Consider the following 18,010-nt stretch of genomic DNA (forward strand, 5'->3'; position numbering starts at 1 on the left):
ACCTTGGCAGTGGTTGAGGGACCAAGCTTGCACAGAGATGGGAAGGACCCCAACAGTGGCCAGGACATGCCTCATGCCCCTGTGGTTGACACTGCCGATGGCCTGGCAGCACCCTTGTCCTGGAGCGCAGTACCTCATTCTGTAAGTGCAATTTCTTTATTTTGGAAAAGCCATCACCTGTATTACTGAGCCTAGGGTCCCTGAAAGCTCACTTACACACATTTGCTCTTGGTGGATACTGTCCCCTCGGCACCTGACATCTTGGGCTCACAGAGAAGAGGATGTGGGGGGGACCAGACCCCCAATCACTGGATGATGGCCAGGTTGGGTGTGGTCACCTGTCAGCCTATCACTGAGGCGAAGTGGCCCAGGTTTCCTCCCATGTTGTGTCATTCTAGGTCTCCTGAGCTACATGGGGACAGAGCAGTATGGGGCCAGGAAGAAGGGACACAGCATCTGGATGTGTAGACACTGAGGAGGGAGAAGCAAGCACTGGGCAGAGGAGTCCTGGGCTCCAGGGATCTCATCCAGGGCTGTGCTGTGCAGACTTGAGGCTGCAGGAGGCCGCTGTGTGCATGCAGGGCAGGGGAGGTAGAGCAGGCCTTTCTTCGGGGCTTCGGGTCCTGCTGTCACAGCCAAGGACATATGTGCCCCTAGCTAAGGAGGAGGCCAGGGGCAGGGAGAATTCCCGGAGAGCTGACCCTTGCCCAGGGGTTTTCTCCCTGTCCTGGGGTCAGCTAGCCGGTACAGAAGGCTCAAGGCAGCCCAGGTGGGCAAACACTACATCCCAGGCCCTGTGACTTCCCCAGCCCATAGACTTGACCCCCAAGTAGGGGCAGCTTTTCCATGAACACTGATCCTGCCTGCCCCTGCCTCCAGCACTTCACCCACCCAGGAGAGGCCTAACTACATGAGTATAACTTGGTAGAGGATAAAGATGAGATGCCTGGGCAAGGGAGAGGCAGGGTGCAGAGCAGATGGCCAATGTCTGCCTTCTCTGTTGAAGCCCGTCTGTGGCCCATGTGCACAATCTGAGTGGCTCCCGACAAGCTCAGCTCACAGGGGAGCCCAGAAAGTTCCATGGTGGGACTGATGGGTCCTGGCTGCCCTGCCCACCTCTGGATCAGGGGAAGCCCACCCAACCTGGTCCCACCAGCCCCTATGGCAGGTCCAGTAGGGCGTGCTCGGCATAGAGCTTCTGGGAGATGTTGTAGACACGCTCAATAAAGGGCAGGGCCTCGTCTAGCATCTCCACAGCCTGTTGGGAGGACCCAACGTTCATGGACTCCAGGAAGACCTTGCGTGTGGGCAGCGCACAGAAGGCCACAGTGACAGCCCGGCGGATGATCCAGGGGTGGTAGGTGGCCAGCGAGGCATTGTAGGAGTCGGTGCAGAGTGCAGAAGTGCGTGCGTCCTCAGGGCTTGTGCGGACGCCCTCCAGGAAGAGCTGCAGCCAGCGCAGTGCGCGGTGTAGCCGTAGCACCGTCCGGCAGCCTGAGTCGGGGTGGCGTGAGCGCCGCTCCAGGTCCACCAGTTGGTTGCCCACTTCGTAGGCAACCATGGTCTGCAGGCTGCTGTAGTGCTCCTGTTGGGGGCCGCTTCGCAGCTGGTCCATGATCTGCAGCTTTGTCACCACGTCCTTGGAGATGAATGAGAAGATGGTGCCCAGACTATTCAGGAACCTGCAGGAAGAGAGCAGGCACTCTCAGCCTGGGTGTGGGCAGGACCACTCCCACCTCCTGGGCTGCAAGTGAGGATGGCCGATCTGCACTGGGCCAATGGGATACATGTGGGACGTGTGGCCGGGGAAGCCCCTCGCGCACCTGACCAGCCCCCTCCAGCCAGCGAGGTAGTATTCCAGCAGCACCTCCTCCTTCTCATTGAGACACTGCTTGAAACTGACCAGGACGACTTTCAGATTGAACTCTGACTCCAAGTCATCCATTTTCAACAGGAGCTGGAACACACAGGGGGTTGGGCTGTGGGTTGTCTCCTGGCGAGAAGGCTCCTCTTTGGGTCATTATTTTGGGGAGGGGGAGTGAAGGCAGTTGGAAAGAAACAGCTGGGATCCCGTGGCTCCCCAGTGAAAACCCATGAGGACTCCCACCCCCAGGTCAGCCCCTCCTCCCCAGAAGCAACCTTGCTCTGCTTGGGCCCAGCAGGGCCCTTTGCTTTTAGCATGGCCCCCCATAACTCAGGCTTGTCAAACCTGATACATCTCACTTGTGGAAAGCATCTCTGCTTGGGTTTTCTTACTTGCTTATAGTCTGTGTCTCTCCAGGGTGTGTCTGTTCCTACTAACTGGAGAAGTATTTGCTGAGTCCCCACGCAGAGCCAGGCAGCCACCTGGGTGCACTGTGAGTGCAACCAACAGCCCAGCCCACTGGGGTGACATCCTAGTGGTGGGTGTGTGTGTGTGTGTGGTTTTTAACAAAGACAGGAAGTCCAACACAGCAAGTAAAAGGATGACAACCATGGAGAGACAAGACTGTGGGCTGAAACGGGGTTGCGGGGGGGGGGTCATGCCCTTCCATGCTTGAAGCTATATCCCCAAACCCAGAACAGAGGCTGTGGGGGTCAGCGTTTGCCAGAGGACAGACACCAGATGTTCCATCCCTACAGTAACTGGAGCCTGGTGAGAATGTAGGAAGAGGGCAAGGAGATGTCATGTCCCACACAGAAGGAAGGCTGGACACAGGCCCTCTCCTGGTCCCAGGGACTCCAGAAGTGCCCCAGGCCACAGAACTCCTCTAGATTCTGCCGGCATTCCCATAGTCACGCCACAAACACCCAAGTGCCCGAGGTTAGCAGGTGCCCCTGGACACTCCAGCCCCTGCCTCCCTGGGTGCCCAGGGTTGCACTGTGGTGTGGCTCTGATGGGCCCTGGGGACTAGGCTGTATCTCATCTCATTGTCCAGGACAAGCTCTCACCCCTTTGGGCACAGAGGTTCCTGGCCCTCAGTGCTGGAAGTCTTGTGAGAGCCTGCATGGGAGGAGGCCATTCGAGCTGTGGTGAGAGCCCAGCCAAAAGAGCACATGTGGGTGCCTTCCATACCATGGGCAAGTCATGCACTGACCTAAGATCCTGTCCCACAGCTTTAGGGAAAATGGGCCAGCACACCTTGCCCTACCCACCACCCAGGTTGCTGGGAGCCTCTGATGGGGCCCAGTGGGTGCTGAGGCCCTACAGGCCCTACGCCTTTGTCACGTGCCTGGCACTAGGTGGAGTGCCTCGCGGTGAGCTCACCCTGTCTTCAGGTGTGGGGGACAGCCGTGCCTGGCCTTAGGAAGAAGACACTGGGAGGCTTCCAGAATACTCCTCCCCTCTCTCAGGGCCTCAGTGTTCTGTCCACCAAGCAGATGGCCTCTGAGGCCCTCAGGGCTACCTTTCTGGTCACCAGCCATCCGGTGGGCCTGGCTTTCCTGCCCGGAACCTGAGCCAGCAGCCAACGGGAAGTGCCAGCAGCCTTTCAGAGCTTGGAAACAACAGGAAGGGCAGTGGCGGTGCAGCGGGGTCGGGCAGGCTGCCAGCTCTGGGGAGGTGATGCAGGGAATCGCCAAGGCTCCCCCAGGGGCAGCCCATGGCCCCAAGGTCAGGGCTCATCCTGAGGCTGACGGCAAGCTGAAGGTCCCCAGGAAAAGAGGGCGGCCCTCGGGCACCCCAGGCCCAGCGGGTGGGAGTGGGGAAGTCCTGGAAATCTCGCCTGAGAATGGGGCTCCAGGTGGCGCCACGCTGGGACCCGGGACTCGGGTAGGGTATGGCCCCTGTCCTGCGCGGGTCCTGCTCCAGCTGAGTCCCTAGGGAGGGGACTGGGGCTCGGGGTCCGGACCCGCGTTGGAGCCGGGTCCTCGGCCGCCTCCTCCCACGCCTGGGGGGTCCCGCTCCGACCCCTCGGCAAGGCCCAGGCCCAGCTCGGTTGGGCTGGGTTTCCCTGGCGCCGCCTTGAGCCCGTCGCGCTCCACTCACCTGCGCCGCCGCTGCTCACCTGTGCCGCCGCAGCAGCCGCGGGGCCGGCAGCCCGGCCCTCGGCCACAGTCCCACCGCCCAGCCGCCCGGGACTGGCTGCCGGCCGCCCAATCAGAAAGCCCGTTGCGCGGGCCAGCGTTTCCGTCCGGCGCGCCGGAAGCTGGCGCCGTTGGGATTGCACCTGCGCAGTGCGTAGCCGCGAATCAGGCGCGCGTGGCCGGGCCAGGTCTCGGGCGCCGGGGTCTCGTGGGACCCTGGGGTCCCGCCCGCTGGCTTGGCTTGCCCGGCAGGATGCCCGAAATCAGGGTCACGCCCCTGGGTGAGTGCTGGGCGGCGCGAGCAGCGCCCGAGAAAGGCTGGTGGGGGGCTCGGAGGTCCGGGGACCCCGGGACGTGTCTTCCTCGCCGCGCGGCCCCCCACCGGGCGCCACTGTTTAGTGCACCTTCCTCCTGCCTCTGCGTTCGCGCACTCGCTGCCATCCACCTGTTCCGTATGTCTCGGTCCCCGCTTTCCTGCAGCCACCGTTTACCCGTGGGACGTTCCCCCCACGTCAGTCAGCCCTTGTTTTGCTTGACCGGCGCAACGTTAAAAACAAAACCAAGGTCGTCCCCCGCCCCGCCCTCCCCGGCCCCCCAGCTTGCCTTTTGCGAAAGATACAAGTGCATAGTTTAAAGGCCCAAACCGTACAGCAGTGCGAAGGAGGTACAGCAGGTCACTCAGAATCGGAACAGCCAGGGTCTCTGCACAGGTGCTGGGGGCTTTTCGGGAACCTGCCACGGCCATGTATTCGCAGCATCTTCTAGCAGGGTTGCCCCCACAGCTCCACATGCTCTCTTCTGTGGTGCACCCTCAGAATAGCCCACCCAGCCTCCCGCTGCAGTGGCCTGCCCTTGGCCGACCAGGGCACAGCACGCATCCCGCCCCGCCATAGATGTCCTTATGCCTCTCCTACCTGTTGGCTCCGGTTCCCCTCTGGCCGCTTCAGCCCCAGGCTCTCCTCTCACCTGGTTCCTCCCCAGGGGCCTCTGCAGGGTCCTCCTTCCAGCCTCTTTCCCCCTGTGGCACCTTTCTCACCACTCACTCTTGAACAGTCCTGTCTTTCTACTGTTTCTTTTACCCCAAATCCTCGCTGGGCAGTGGGAGAGAGGGGGGCATGCCCATGCCTCTGACTGGTCCTCCCATGCAGGGGCTGGCCAGGATGTGGGCCGAAGCTGCATTTTGGTGTCCATTGCGGGCAAGAACGTCATGCTGGACTGTGGGATGCACATGGGCTTCAGCGACGACGTGAGTCTCAAGGATGGGCAGCCTGGCATCCAGCCTGCTTCTTGGCATCGTCACCGAGGGACCTGGGCCTCGGAGTCTCAGGCTCTGACTACAGACGGGGAACAGGGGGGCAAGTGGGCACTGGTAGGAGGGCAGCCCCCACTGTCACCCAACAGGTGGAGCACCTGCCTGGGCCAGACTGTACTGGAGCCAGGGCACGGCTGTGGGGTCTCAGCTCTCAGGTATTGGCTCAGCAGCCTGACCTCTGCCCTACATGCTCAGGGGTTCTGAGCAGTTGGTGGTCTCCGTGGGCCTGCGGGGTGTGGCTGTCAGACTCAAATGCACCCTGACCAGGGACCACCCCCACAGCCCTGGCTGCCCTCAGTCACCTGAGCCCTGGGCGGGCTGCATCCTGACACTTCCGCTTCTCCCCCCACAGAGGCGCTTCCCTGACTTCTCCTACATCACCCGCAGTGGCCGACTGACTGACTTTCTGGACTGTGTGATCATCAGGTGGGTGCCCTCTCCACCCCCAGACCGACCACCCACCCAAGTGGCATCCTGATTCATGTTGCCCTGAGCCCCTTCTTCCTTTCTGAAGTGTGAAGCTGATCCACAGTAACTGCCTGCTGGTGGCGTCGCTAGATACTTGGGCCTGAGTCCCTTTTGCCCTCTCCCTCTCCCATGTTCAGGGCCATGTCTGACACACAGTGGGCTCTGAGTGAGCAGAGGAATGGGGGTAGGGTTGCTGGGTGGGAGGTTGGGGGGCATCCAGCTGACTGGTGCTGCGCCTGCAGCCACTTCCACCTGGACCACTGCGGGGCACTCCCCTACTTCAGTGAGATGGTGGGCTACGATGGGCCCATCTACATGACCCAGCCCACCCAGGCCATCTGCCCCATCCTGCTGGAAGACTACCGCAAGATCGCCGTGGATAAGAAGGGCGAGGCCAACTTCTTCACGTCCCAGATGATCAAGGACTGCATGAAGAAAGTGGTGGCCGTCCACCTCCACCAGACGGTGCAGGTCAGCCCCACCCCCCACCCCCAACTCACTCTGCTGCCATCCCAGGGACCCTTGGAGGCAGAAGGTGAGCGTGGGGCGCAGCTCAGATCCAGCACTGAGCAGGGCCCCTTCCACTCCCTGGCTCTGCCTGAGAGTGTGGAAGAGGCCAAAGAGGGCCACTGTGGCATCTGAGTACACAGGGGCAGGCCGGGCGGGTCAGAGACCAGAGGGTGGGCTTGTTGCAGTGGACTGACTCAGGCTGGAGGGGTAAGACTTGAGGCAGGCGAGTGACATCAAATGTAAAATTTATCACAAGGATCATGGACTTGTCTGTTTCTTCTAAGGAGTCTAGGTTTTGCTTGTTATTCATGAGTCTGACATTTGGGGTTGTCTTATTTTTCAGGTTGAACCCTTTGTTGAGTTGAATCATTCTGTATATCCTCAATAATGCTTTATCTTCGAGTTTGCCTTTCTGGTGAAAGCTCACCCCTCCCACACCTTGAATCCTTGCTCTTAGTACTTTTACCCTTTCTGCAGCATATTTTATTTTTTTTTGGCCGCACTGTGTAGCATGTGGGATCTTAGTTTGTTGACCAAGGATCAGACCCACTCCCCTTGCAGTGGAAGTGCAGAGTCTTAACCACTGGACCACTAGGGAAGTCCCTCTGCATCATATTTTAAATGTGACTCTTTTCCACGGCTTGGGTTTAGTGCAACCTGATGGCCTGTCCTATAGGAGAAGTGTGTGCTCCACATGTAATAATTTGGGATTTAGGTGTATCTTTTTCCATTTACTTCCAGCTTGTCCATCCTGTTCTATGTTTTATTTCCTTTATTGTCTTTTTCCGGACTGAGTTTTTAAAACTCCATTTATCCTCTTATTTTGTAAGTAATTATATGTTCTTTTGTAATTCTTTCTGTGGGAGAGATTACAAAACACATCCATGACAACTCAGCTCTAAGGTACTTGGAACTTTTGCCTCTTTCCTAGACAATGAAAGCGTCTCAGAGCATCTTAAATTCACTTACCCCTCTCCTACTCACCAGCTCTTATTTCCACCTAGCAGGATTTTAATTTTGTCAGCCTATGAGGCCCCAAGGCCCTCACCATTTGCCAGGTACCATCTCCATTATCCTAGCTGTGTCCCTGCTCCTTCCCGTGTTCTTCACTTTGTATTTGCAATGAAGAGCATCAGTATGGATCTGCTGGTGATGAATGCTCTCAACTTTGTCTGCAGATGGGTTTATTTCACCTTTATCATCAAAAGACTTTCTCCCTTAGGTTCAGAATTCTAGGGCAGCAGGTCCTACCAGGATTCATATCTTCCGTCTGCTATTTGTAGGAGAATCCTCTCAGGTGGCTTGTGGGATTCTGTCCTTTCCTGCAGACTCTGGCAGGTGGCCATGCTGGCTCGACCTGTTACCTTCCTGCTCAGGTGTGAGGCCCTGGAGCTGCCCCCAGCTCCCTCCAGGCTGAATGGAGATCTTTCTCCTCCAGACCCTCCATTGTCCTCATGTCTATATTTCATGCTGGATAGCCTTTTCTATTTATTTTAGTTCATTAATTATCTTCTTGGTTGTATATAATGTGCTGTTAAATTCATCTGTTGAATTTTCTTTTTAAAGTTGAAATATAATTGACTCACAATGTTATATGTTGCAGATATGCAGTATAGTGACTCACAGTTAGTAAAAGCTATACTTCATGTATCAGTCAGTTCAGTTCAGTCGCTCAGTCATGTCCAACTCTTTGGGACCCCATAGACTGCAGCATGCCAGGCTTCCCTGTCCATCACCAACTCCCAGAGCTTGCTCAGAGTCATGTCCATTGAGTCGGTGATGCCATCCAACCATCTCATCCTCTGTCATCCCCTTCTGCTTTCTTCAATCTTTCCCAGCTTCAGGGTCTTTTCCAATGAGGCAGTTCTTCCCATCAGTTGGCCAAAATGTTGGAGTTTCAGCTTCAGCATTAGTCCTTCCAATGAATACTCAGGACGGAAATCAGTAAAGGCTATACTTCATGTATCAGTTCAGTTCAGTAGCTCAGTTGCGTCTGACTCTTTGCGACCCCATGAATCGCAGCACGCCAGGCCTCCCTGTCTATCACCAGCTCCCGGAGTTTACTCAGATTCACTTCCGTCAAGTCGGTGATGCCATCCAGCCATCTCATCCTCTGTTGTTCCCTTCTCCTCCTGCCCCCAATCCCTCCCAGCATCAGTGTCTTTTCCAATGAGTCATCTCTTCTCATGAGGTGTATATATATATATGTATATATATATATATATATGTATATATATATATGTATATATGCATGTATATATGTACTTCATGTATAGTTATTGTAAAATATTGGCGCTCTTCTGTGTGCTGTACAACATATCCTTGTAGCTTATTTTACACATAAGAGCCTGTACCTCTTAATCCCCCGTGCTTCTCACCTTTTCTCTCTTCCCTCTCCCTGCTAGTAGTTTGTTCTCTATGTCTGTGAATCTGTTTCATTTTTGTTACATTCACTAGTTGTATTTTTTATATTTCACATATGAAGTGATATAATACAGTATTTGTCTATCTGACTTATCTCACTTAGCAAAATGCCTTCCAAGTCCATCCATGTTGCTATAAATGGCAAAATTTCATTTTTTAAATGAGTAGTAGTCCTGTGTGTCTGTGTATACCACATCTTTATCCATTCATCTGTCGAGGGGCAGTTTAGGTTGATTCCATATCCTGGCTATTGTAAACAGTAAACATTTGGGTGCATGTTATCTTTTCGAATTATTGTTTTCTCTGGATGTATGCCCAGGAGTAGGATTGCTGGATCATATGGCGACTCTTATTTTTGGCTTTTTGAAGGAACCTCCATACCATTCTCCATAGTGGCTGCACCAATTTACATTCCCACCAACAGTGTAGGAGGGTTCACTTTTCTCCACACCCTCTGTAGCATTTATTATTTGTAGACTTTTTTGTAAAGTGGTACTTTATTATAGTCTTGATTTGCAATTCTGTATTAATTAGCAGTGATAAGTATCTTTTCATGAGCATGTTGGCCAGCTGTATGTCTTCTTTGGAGAAATGTCTGTTTAGATCTTCTGCCCATTTTTGGATTTTGGAAGGTTTTTTTTAATTTTTAAAATAATTTTTGTTTTTGGCTGCACTGGTCTTTGTTGCTGTGCATAGACTTTTCGCTAGTTGTGGTGAGCAGGGACTGCTTTCTTTTTTTTTTTTTTTCCTTCGAGGGACTGCTTTCTGGTTGCAGTGTGTTGGCTTCTCATTGCAGTGGCTTCTTGTTGCAAAGCACGGGCTCTCGGGCACAAGAGCTTCAGTAGTTGTGGCACATGGGCTCAGGAGTTGTAGTGCATGGGCTTAGTTGCCCTGCAGTGTGTGGAATCTTCTTGGACCAGGGATTGAACTCATGTCCCCTGCAATAGCAGGCAGATTCTTAACCATTGGATAACCAGGGAAGTCCGAGTTGTTTTTCTGATAAGTGACCTGTGTGAGCTGTTTGTGTATTTTGGAGATTAATACCTTGTCAGTTTCATCATAAGCAAATATTTTCTTCCATTCTGTAGGTTGTCTTTTTGTTTTGTTTATGGTTTCCTTTGCTATGCAAAAGCTTCTGAGTTTAATTTAGGTCCCATTTGTTTGTTATTTCCATTACTCTAGGAGACAGACCCAAAAAGATACTGCTGCTATTTATGCTGGAGAGTATCCTGTCCATGTTTTCTTTTAAGGGTTTTATGGTGTCTGCTCTTTAACATTTAGTCCTTTAATCTGTTTTGAGTTTACTTTTATATGTGGTGTTAATGTTTTAATGTCATTGTTTTACATGTATCTGTCCAGTGTTTACAGCACCATTTTTTGAAGAAACTCTCTCTTCTCCATTGTATGGTCTTGCCTCCTTTGTCATAAATTAATTGACCATAAGTGTGTGGGTTTATTTCTGGACTTTCTCTCCTGCTCCATTGATCTATATTTGTTTTTGTGCCAGTACCAGATTGCTTTGATTACTGTAGCTTTGTAGTAGTCTGAAGTCAGGGAGCCTGATAACTCCAGCTCTGTTTTTCTCCATTTTTCTCTCCATTTACCATGTAGTTTTGATGACTGTAGCTTTTCAGTATAGTCTAAAATTGGGGAGTGATTCCTTCAGCTATGTTCTTTGTCAAGATTGTTTTGGGTTTTTAGGGTCTTTTGTGTTTCCACACAAATTTTAAAATTATTTGTTCTTCTTCTGTGAAAAATTTGTTCTTGTTCTGTGAAAAATGGCTATGTTGATGTGCTGTGTGCTCAGCTGCTCAGTCATATCTGACTCTGTGTGGTCCCATGGACTGCAGCCCACCAGGCTCCTGTGTCCATGGGATTCTCCAGGCAAGAATACTGGAGTGAGTTACCATTTCCTCCTCCCAGGGATCTTCCCAACCCAGGGATCAAACCTGCATCTCTTGCATCTCCTGCATTGGCAGGCAGATTTTTTACTACTGAGCCACCTGGAAAGCCCCAGTATTTTGATAGGGATTGCACTGACTATGTAGATTGCCTTATAGTATGGCTCTATTGAATTCTTAATTTGGATTATAGTTTCTGGTTTTAAGATTTCCCTTGTATTTAATAGTTTCTAGTTTTTTGCTAATATTCTTAATTCTTTCTTTCTCTGAATGTGTTAAAAACAATTCTTTTAAAGCCTGTGCTTGAAAACCCCAGGTGCCCTGAGTCTGCTTCTGTAGACTGTTTTTTCTCCTATTTCCGTCCCTATTGTCCCATTTCCAGTGTCCAGTTGCTTCTGACCAGAACTGGATGTTGCATATGGAAAAAAACAGGCATAGTGAAAGGCTCGAATGATGTCATCGACTCATGCCCACTGCTGCCCTAGACTCCCCCTCCCTGCCCTCCGACCGGTGCAGCCCACAGACCTGAGGTCAGCCCTCTTCTCTGCAGGTGGACGATGAGCTGGAAATCAAGGCTTACTATGCAGGCCATGTGCTAGGGGCGGCCATGTTCCAGATTAAAGTGGGCTCAGAGTCTGTGGTGTACACGGTCAGTGGAAACTCGGGGCACAGGGAGGGCTGCCTGGTTGAGGAGCGGGAGGCGGCCCCTCCTCATCACCACATTCTTTGCCAGGGGGACTACAACATGACCCCAGATCGGCATTTGGGGTAAGTAGGCCTGTGCATTTGTTTCATTCATGGAAGTCCCTGTAAGGGTATAGTGACCCTCAGGGGGTGTGTCGGGTACCTGAGTGGTCTGTATCACTGTCCCCCGGGTGTCCTCCTATCTCCCTTCAAGTGTTGCCATGACAGTCGATGGCCTGGGCCTGTGCAGAGAAGGCAGGCTGCCCACCAGAGGGTCCAGGAGGGCCGTGGCCATATACAGCCTAGCTACCGTGTGGACTGTCTCCCTCTGGCCATGCCCACCTGTGTTCTAGAGCCGCCTGGATTGATAAGTGCCGCCCCAACCTACTCATCACAGAGTCCACCTACGCCACCACCATCCGTGACTCCAAGCGCTGTCGGGAGCGAGACTTCCTGAAGAAGGTCCACGAGACTGTGGAGCGCGGTGGGAAGGTAGCTGGTGAGGGTGCAGGGGCCCCAGGTGGGACTTGCCACATGTCCCCCGGCCATGCTGCACAGGTCTTTTGGCTTTCTGGCATGTGATCAGGGCAGGGATGTTGTGTGTTCTGGGCACAGAGGGAGGAAGGTTTGCTCAGCGCTGGGAAGACCCTTCAGCCAGGGCTTATTCACCCCTCATACCTCAGATCCCAATGAAGGGCTGGTCAGAGTGTCCGCTGACCATTGGTCAGTTTTGCTGGGACAGAACAGGAGCTATACACAGTTGTCACAGGGCCTCCAGTCCCCAGAGCTGCCAGCAGGGCTGGTCTTCTGAGAAGGTGGCCACAGGGAGTAACTGCCTGCACCTGTGTGCAGGTTTGGGCCTGACACAGTTGGAGGGGGACAGCATGGCCAGGGGTTCCTGCCCAAGCTGGCCTCACAGCCCCACCCCACAGGTGCTGATCCCCGTGTTTGCGCTGGGCCGTGCTCAGGAGCTCTGCATCCTGCTCGAGACCTTCTGGTAGGTGCAGCCCATGATGGTTGCTTTAAGCCCTGTGTTGCTAGCTGTGGGTGGGGGAACGCCCTTCCTGGCACTGGACTTGACCCAGGCTGAGGGCACATGGGGGCCGCTGGCTGGCCCTGCCCCACAGTCTCCCCACCATGCCCTGTCCTGGCTCTAGGGAGCGCATGGACCTGAAAGCCCCCATCTACTTCTCCACGGGCCTGACAGAGAAGGCCAATCACTACTACAAGCTCTTCATCCCCTGGACCAACCAGAAGATACGGAAGACCTTCGTGCAGAGGAACATGTTTGAGTTCAAGCACATCAAGGCCTTTGACCGGGCATTTGCCGACAGCCCAGGACCCATGGTGTGCCCCGGTGCAGCTGGTGGGGGAGGGCAGGAGTTCCACCAGGCTCGGGCTCGCTTGCAGGGCGCGGCGTGCCTCTGTGTTAGGAAGATGGGAGGGCAGAAGGCTCTGAGGGCGGGAGGGGCATCTGCTGCCCTGACTGTCCCCGCACTTGCCCCGCAGGTCGTGTTTGCCACCCCAGGGATGCTGCATGCTGGCCAGTCACTACAGATCTTCCGGAAGTGGGCAGGGAACGAGAAGAACATGGTGAGGGGTCTGGGCCCCAGGGCTGGCTCCTTGGGTGCAGGGGCTGCCCTGGCTGGGGGCTTGCTGTCATTAGGGACAGGCTTGGCATCCTGGTGCCTGAGGTCTGACCCAGGCTGACTCTGTGTCTTGGATCATCTGCACCAGGCAGGAAAGCCCCTGGTTTCCTGAGGGCTGTCATGGGGGTCAGGCCTGGGTGGGCTTGTGCTGAGACCACTGAGCCTGCTTCTCTAGGGTCTGCAGTGGGCCTGGAAGGGGAGGGCCCTTCTTCAAGGGTTCAGGTTCAGGTGGGCAGAAGGGTGGGTGGGGGGAATATCCCAAGAGGAAGCCCTGAGGCAGGAGGTGCAGGGGAGCCACTCATCTATCCCTCCCTCCCACAGGTCATCATGCCTGGCTACTGCGTCCAGGGCACCGTGGGTCACAAGATCCTCAGTGGGCAGCGCAAGCTGGAGATGGAGGGGCGGCAGGTGGTGAGTCCTCACCTCTCTCCACCAGCCCTGTGGATCCCACTTGGGTGGGTGGAGGCCCTCGGAACCACCACCTGTGCTGATGGCCCACATGCTGCGACGTTGCAGCTGGAGGTCAAGATGCAGGTGGAGTACATGTCCTTCAGTGCCCACGCGGATGCCAAGGGCATCATGCAGCTGGTGGGCCAGGCGGAGCCAGAGAATGTGCTGCTGGTGCATGGCGAGGCCAAGAAGATGGAATTTCTAAAGCAGAAGATTGAGCAGGAATTCCGTAGGCAGTCCAGGCAAGGGTAGGGGCGTGGGGGTCTGGTGCAGACGGGGCCCTCCAGCCTGGACTGAGGCTCTCTCCATCTCCCGGCCAGGGGTCAACTGCTACATGCCAGCCAATGGTGAGACAGTGACGCTGCCCACGAGCCCCAGCATCCCTGTGGGCATCTCACTGGGGCTGCTGAAGCGGGAGATGGCACAGGGTGAGCGGCAAGGCCAGCTGGGGTGGGGGTTGGGCGGCTGCTGGGCAGGTGGCCCCATTCACAGTGCCAACCAGTGCCCTGTCCTCACAGGGCTGCTCCCTGATGCCAAGAAGCCTCGGCTCTTGCACGGCACCCTGATCATGAAGGATAGCGTGAGTGCTGCAATCACTGTGGGGCTGGGGGGCTGTCCCTGCCAGCTCTGACCCACTCTTGCCCCACAGAACTTCCGGCTCGTGTCCTCAGAGCAGGCCCTCAAGGAGTTGGGCCTGGCCGAGCACCAGCTGCGCTTCACCTGCCGTGTGCACCTGCACGACACGCGCAAGGAGCAGGAGATGGCCATGCGCGTGTACAGCCACCTGAAGAGGTAGACACCATGGCTGCCCTTCCAGACATTGGTGCAGGGCACATGTGGGGGCTCCAGGCCGGGTCTCACTGGGACTCCTTGCAGTGTCCTCAAGGACCACTGCGTGCAGCACCTTCCTGACGGCTCTGTGACCGTGGAGTCCATCTTAGTCCAGGCTGCTGCCCACTCTGAGGACCCAGGCACCAAGGTGCTACTGGTCTCCTGGACCTACCAGGTGAGGGCAGGACTGGTTGGGTCTCCTTATCACCCTGGGCGGGCGGGTCAGGGGGACAGACCAACAGCCGTTCTTGCCTGTGGCTGCAGGACGAGGAGCTGGGAAGCTACCTTACATCTCTGCTCAAGAAGGGCCTGCCCCAGGCCAGCTGAAGCCCGGTGGACAGTAGAGGGACCTGGCTTCCGCTCCAGGACAGTCTATGCCCCTGTCTTCCCTGTGTCCTTGGGTGTAGATCTCACTGCTCATCTGTGTAGAGAACACAGGGCCATGTACCTGCTCGAGTTGCTTTTGGCCAAAGAAACGGATCTGGGAGGCTTTTCATCTTTTATTTCTACTCCTGGCCTCCCAGGAGATGGGTGGGGGCTCCTGGGGTGTTGATCTCCAATAAAAACCACCACAGGCTGTCTGGGTGTCTCCCTTTCTGATTCTTCTGCCTTTCTCCTGCACCACTCCTCTGTGGCAACCCACCTGGGCAGGCACCCAGGGAGGTGGGGACTTGTGGCAGGTACAGGCTTGCTGTGGTCACTGCACGGTGCAGGGCAGGGTCAAGCAGCAGAGCAGCAGAGGGTCACCTGTGACTTCTGTACTGGGTCTCTGAGGGCATGCAAGGAGGCTGCATGGAGGTGGGACCTATGGGCAGACCCCAGGTCATCCTGGGGGCAAGAAGGTCTCTGCAGGGGCTGGGCAAGAGCCTTCCATGGAACTGCCAAGCCCCTGCCTTTGCCCCAGAGTTCATGTCCCTCCACCCAGTGCTGCCGTCTGCATCCTCTCGGTGTCCCTCCCCTCGGGCCAGGTCAGGACGGGGCTTGGCTGAGGGGCTGTGGCACCCACTCCAGGCTGCCTTTGGGCTTTCCTGGGGTATGGCACTGCCACCAAGCACCCTTCTGCTGGTGAAGGCTTAGCCTTGGGCAGGGTCAGCCACTCAGGGTACACGCAGGGACCTCCTAAGGCCACTTCCTCTTACCAAGGCCTTCGTAGAGCACCGACTTCAGGAACAAGCCATGGGCAGGGGCCACACGGCTCTGGTGTTTCCCCAGGGGGTCCCGGCTGTCCAGAATGGCTTTCACCTGAGCAGGCATCAAAGCCCCCAGCCCCACGGCTACAAGTAGAGCAGTCATCCTCCGCACCTGTGACCCAGAGCAAACACTGCTGCAGCTGCTCGAGCCCCAGGCCCCACCCCCAGGGAAGGCCCCAGGACGGAGCCCACCTGTTTGTACAGAAAGGACTGGCTCTCAAACTCCAGGCTCCAGAACTGCAACCGCCTGGGGACACGGACGCCTCACAGTGGGACCTATGGCTTTCCACCCTGGGGTCCAAACGCCCCCCACCCCACCCCGCTTAACTGTTACTGAGCCCAGTGAAAGGGAGGCTAAAGCCAGATGACTGGTGCTCGTGAGGTGACTGTAGAGCCGTCGGGGCTAAGGTCCTGGTGTGGGCTCAGGGGCAACTGGAAGGCGGCCCTGGGCTCTTCAGCAGGAGCTGGAGGCTGGGCCTAACTGGGAAGGCTTTGGAATCCAGTAGCTGCCATCTGGCTGGATGGCTGGAGGCCCTGGGACAGTGGGGGGGTGGGGGTGGGGGGCAGTAGAAACAACCCTTGTCAGCCTAGACGAGAACCACCGGCTTGGTGTTTCTCCCCCAGGGGAACCTTGTCCTTGACCACGAGGATTCGTCCACGAGTTGGTGAGCTCTGGGCAGGGCAGGCAGTGTGTTCTGCCTTCTGGACCGAGGCTCATGGGTCCAAAAGGCCCACACCATGGCTGACAGGCACCTTCTTCTCCCCAGAAGCTGAATGGGTGGGTACCCAGGGAGCACCAAGTGCAGCACTAGGGAAGGTGCTGGAGCTAAATCCAGCCTTAGCAGCCTCCAGACCAGAGTGCGGGCTGCTCTTCTCACCTGCGTTCCTCGGGGAGGACAAAGGGGCTGGTGGGGTCGGGAGACACAGAGGCCCGGCGCAAGGTGCGCACTGGGCTGGCGGCTGGGCTGCCGGCTGACTGGAAGGCACTGAAGTCGTGTGTCCCCAGGAGGTGCTGGGCGGCTTCCTGCATGGCAGCCACATCCAAGCAGCTGCAGGGAGCCAAATGAGGGGTCAGGAGCAAATGGCTGGCCAGGCAGGCCTAACAAGCCCCCTGCTCACTCAAACCACTCACTCTGCCTGAAGCGCCCAGCACCGGTTTCGTTCAAATACAGGCAGCCTGTCAGGCCTGGGGCAGCCGGTAGCTAGGCGGTACAGGTAGGTCCTGGATATGGCTGCATGGCGGGCATGGAAGTGGCTGGGTACACGGAAGGCCTGTAGTACCCTGTGGGAGCGAGACCAGAAATGACCCCCTGCCGCAGTCATGTGACACCTTGGCATCTCCCCCATCAACCCCAAGGAGTTCTGTCCTCACCTCCCGCCTCTGCCATAGTGTACGATCCCAGGAGAGCGGTGCTCACCTGATCGCAGGGTGCTTTAGGTGGGTGTTGAGGGCTTCCGTCAGGACCTCAGGGGAGAAGGGTGGCCGGTCTGAGCGGCGCTGGATGTCCAGGTGCGCCGCGTTGCTTAAAGCGTGGACCCCAGCATCCGTGCGGCTGGAAATAGTGAACTTTACCGGTACCACCGAGTTCAGCCGCTCTGCGGCCTCCTAGGGTTGTATAAGATACAGATGGGTCGGGCTCCCATCCCTCCTCCCTCCCGGGCATGGGCCTGCGGAGCTCACCTCCAGGTAGTTCTGGACTCCGACGGCGCGCTGGACGCCCCGGACGGCCGCGACCCCGCTGCAAGTAGGGAAGGTGGAAGTTAGAGAGCGGAGGCTGCTTCGCCCAGGGGCCCCGCCCGCCCCGCCCTCTGTGGTCAAAGGCTGCTGTTCCAGCCCTGGGAGACCAGGGCCCGAGGCCGGAGGTGAGGACCCTAAACTCAGCCTCCGCCATCCCCTCGGGCGCCAGTCCACGGCTGCTTTCCGGCTCGAGCTTGGGTGCTCCCCGCGGCGCCGGTATCCACGAGGGGGTCGCGGGCACGGGTAGGAGGCCCAGAGGACGTACTTGAAGTCCGTTCCCAAGTACTGGAAGTACACGAGGTAGCGCGCCCGCACCGAGCCCGCGCCCATAGCCAGACTGGATGCTGTGGAGCCTCAGTAACCGAACGTGAGAGGGGGAGAGCCAGGTGGATTGGGACCGCACGTGGGGCTACGCGCCCGCGCACCCCGTCTGTCTACGCCCCCTGGCCGCTCCGGCGCTTGCGCTTGCGCTCTCGCCCCGCCCAGGCAGCCTAGCAAGGCTGCCCAGGGCGGGGGAGCCGAGGCGGGACTAGACTTAGGGAGCGGATGCAAAGTGCCCACCCAGGGAAAACGCCGCCGCAGCTTCACGCAGACCCGCAAGCTCCCGCGCCCACCCCACTAGCAGGCCCCCAATCCTCCCGCCGCGCTCCGGATGAGCTCATATTGCCAATCCCCCAGGTTGCCTAAGGCCAAACCGCTGGAGCGCGCGCGGCCAGGCGGCTCCTGAGACTGCTGCTGGGCCCATCCACTCTTCCGACCCGCTGCCGGGACTAAGGGGGCGGGACGTCGAAGCGTTTGGCGACGCTCCCCGGCGGTGACAGCGGGCGGCGCGCGCGGACGGAGGACTT

At 56.7% G+C, this 18,010-nt stretch overlaps 3 protein-coding genes across 6 annotated transcripts; 1 reads left to right on the plus strand and 2 right to left on the minus strand.

The window, feature by feature from the left end:
• Positions 1 to 137: 137 nt before the first annotated feature.
• CPTP (ceramide-1-phosphate transfer protein) lies at positions 138 to 4,087 on the minus strand. Of its 2 annotated transcripts, none has more exons than XM_061160629.1 (3): positions 3,968 to 4,087; positions 1,824 to 1,957; positions 138 to 1,682 (listed from the first exon to the last, which is right to left on the minus strand). In XM_061160629.1, the coding sequence occupies exons 2-3, from the start codon at positions 1,943 to 1,945 to the stop codon at positions 1,160 to 1,162; spliced, it is 645 nt and encodes a 214-aa protein (XP_061016612.1). In that variant the 5' UTR covers positions 1,946 to 1,957; positions 3,968 to 4,087; the 3' UTR covers positions 138 to 1,159. The 2 variants fall into 2 exon arrangements, with proteins under 2 accessions (XP_061016612.1, XP_061016613.1); XM_061160630.1 differs by having other exon boundaries at positions 3,987 to 4,007.
• A 44-nt stretch (positions 4,088 to 4,131) lies between these two features.
• INTS11 (integrator complex subunit 11) lies at positions 4,132 to 14,815 on the plus strand. The gene is made up of 17 exons (XM_061160623.1): positions 4,132 to 4,286; positions 5,154 to 5,251; positions 5,670 to 5,743; positions 6,028 to 6,256; positions 11,171 to 11,269; positions 11,354 to 11,388; positions 11,658 to 11,796; positions 12,237 to 12,301; positions 12,462 to 12,651; positions 12,814 to 12,897; positions 13,275 to 13,364; positions 13,470 to 13,632; positions 13,724 to 13,831; positions 13,922 to 13,983; positions 14,053 to 14,195; positions 14,280 to 14,409; positions 14,499 to 14,815. Exons 1-17 carry the CDS (start codon positions 4,259 to 4,261, stop codon positions 14,559 to 14,561), a joined length of 1,800 nt encoding a protein of 599 aa, XP_061016606.1. The 5' UTR covers positions 4,132 to 4,258; the 3' UTR covers positions 14,562 to 14,815.
• Positions 14,721 to 17,974, minus strand: PUSL1 (pseudouridine synthase like 1). Of its 3 annotated transcripts, none has more exons than XM_061160625.1 (8): positions 17,428 to 17,974; positions 17,106 to 17,163; positions 16,843 to 17,030; positions 16,557 to 16,706; positions 16,303 to 16,473; positions 15,617 to 15,671; positions 15,374 to 15,536; positions 14,721 to 15,039 (listed from the first exon to the last, which is right to left on the minus strand). In XM_061160625.1, the coding sequence occupies exons 1-8, from the start codon at positions 17,490 to 17,492 to the stop codon at positions 14,978 to 14,980; spliced, it is 912 nt and encodes a 303-aa protein (XP_061016608.1). In that variant the 5' UTR covers positions 17,493 to 17,974; the 3' UTR covers positions 14,721 to 14,977. The 3 variants fall into 3 exon arrangements, with proteins under 3 accessions (XP_061016608.1, XP_061016609.1, XP_061016611.1); XM_061160626.1 differs by having other exon boundaries at positions 14,721 to 15,003; positions 17,428 to 17,971; XM_061160628.1 differs by having other exon boundaries at positions 14,721 to 15,062; positions 17,428 to 17,967.
• Positions 17,975 to 18,010: the final 36 nt, after the last annotated feature.

This window comes from Dama dama, chromosome 14 (assembly GCF_033118175.1).
Source record: "Dama dama isolate Ldn47 chromosome 14, ASM3311817v1, whole genome shotgun sequence".
NCBI lineage: Eukaryota > Metazoa > Chordata > Mammalia > Artiodactyla > Cervidae > Dama > Dama dama.

Coding starts and splice junctions, on each gene's coding strand:
- CPTP (XM_061160629.1), bottom strand. CDS start 1,945: ATGGATGACTTGGAGTCAGAGTTCAATCTGAAAGTCGTCCTGGTCAGT. Junction 1,683..1,823: donor GGCTGGAGGGGGCTGGTCAG/GTGCGCGAGGGG, acceptor CTCTTCCTGCAG/GTTCCTGAATAGTCTGGGCA.
- INTS11 (XM_061160623.1), top strand. CDS start 4,259: ATGCCCGAAATCAGGGTCACGCCCCTGG. Junction 13,832..13,921: donor GAAGCGGGAGATGGCACAGG/GTGAGCGGCAAG, acceptor CTGTCCTCACAG/GGCTGCTCCCTGATGCCAAG. Junction 13,984..14,052: donor CCCTGATCATGAAGGATAGC/GTGAGTGCTGCA, acceptor CTTGCCCCACAG/AACTTCCGGCTCGTGTCCTC.
- PUSL1 (XM_061160625.1), bottom strand. CDS start 17,492: ATGGGCGCGGGCTCGGTGCGGGCGCGCTACCTCGTGTACTTCCAGTAC. Junction 17,031..17,105: donor GAGTCCAGAACTACCTGGAG/GTGAGCTCCGCA, acceptor ATACAACCCTAG/GAGGCCGCAGAGCGGCTGAA. Junction 16,707..16,842: donor CTAAAGCACCCTGCGATCAG/GTGAGCACCGCT, acceptor TCGCTCCCACAG/GGTACTACAGGCCTTCCGTG.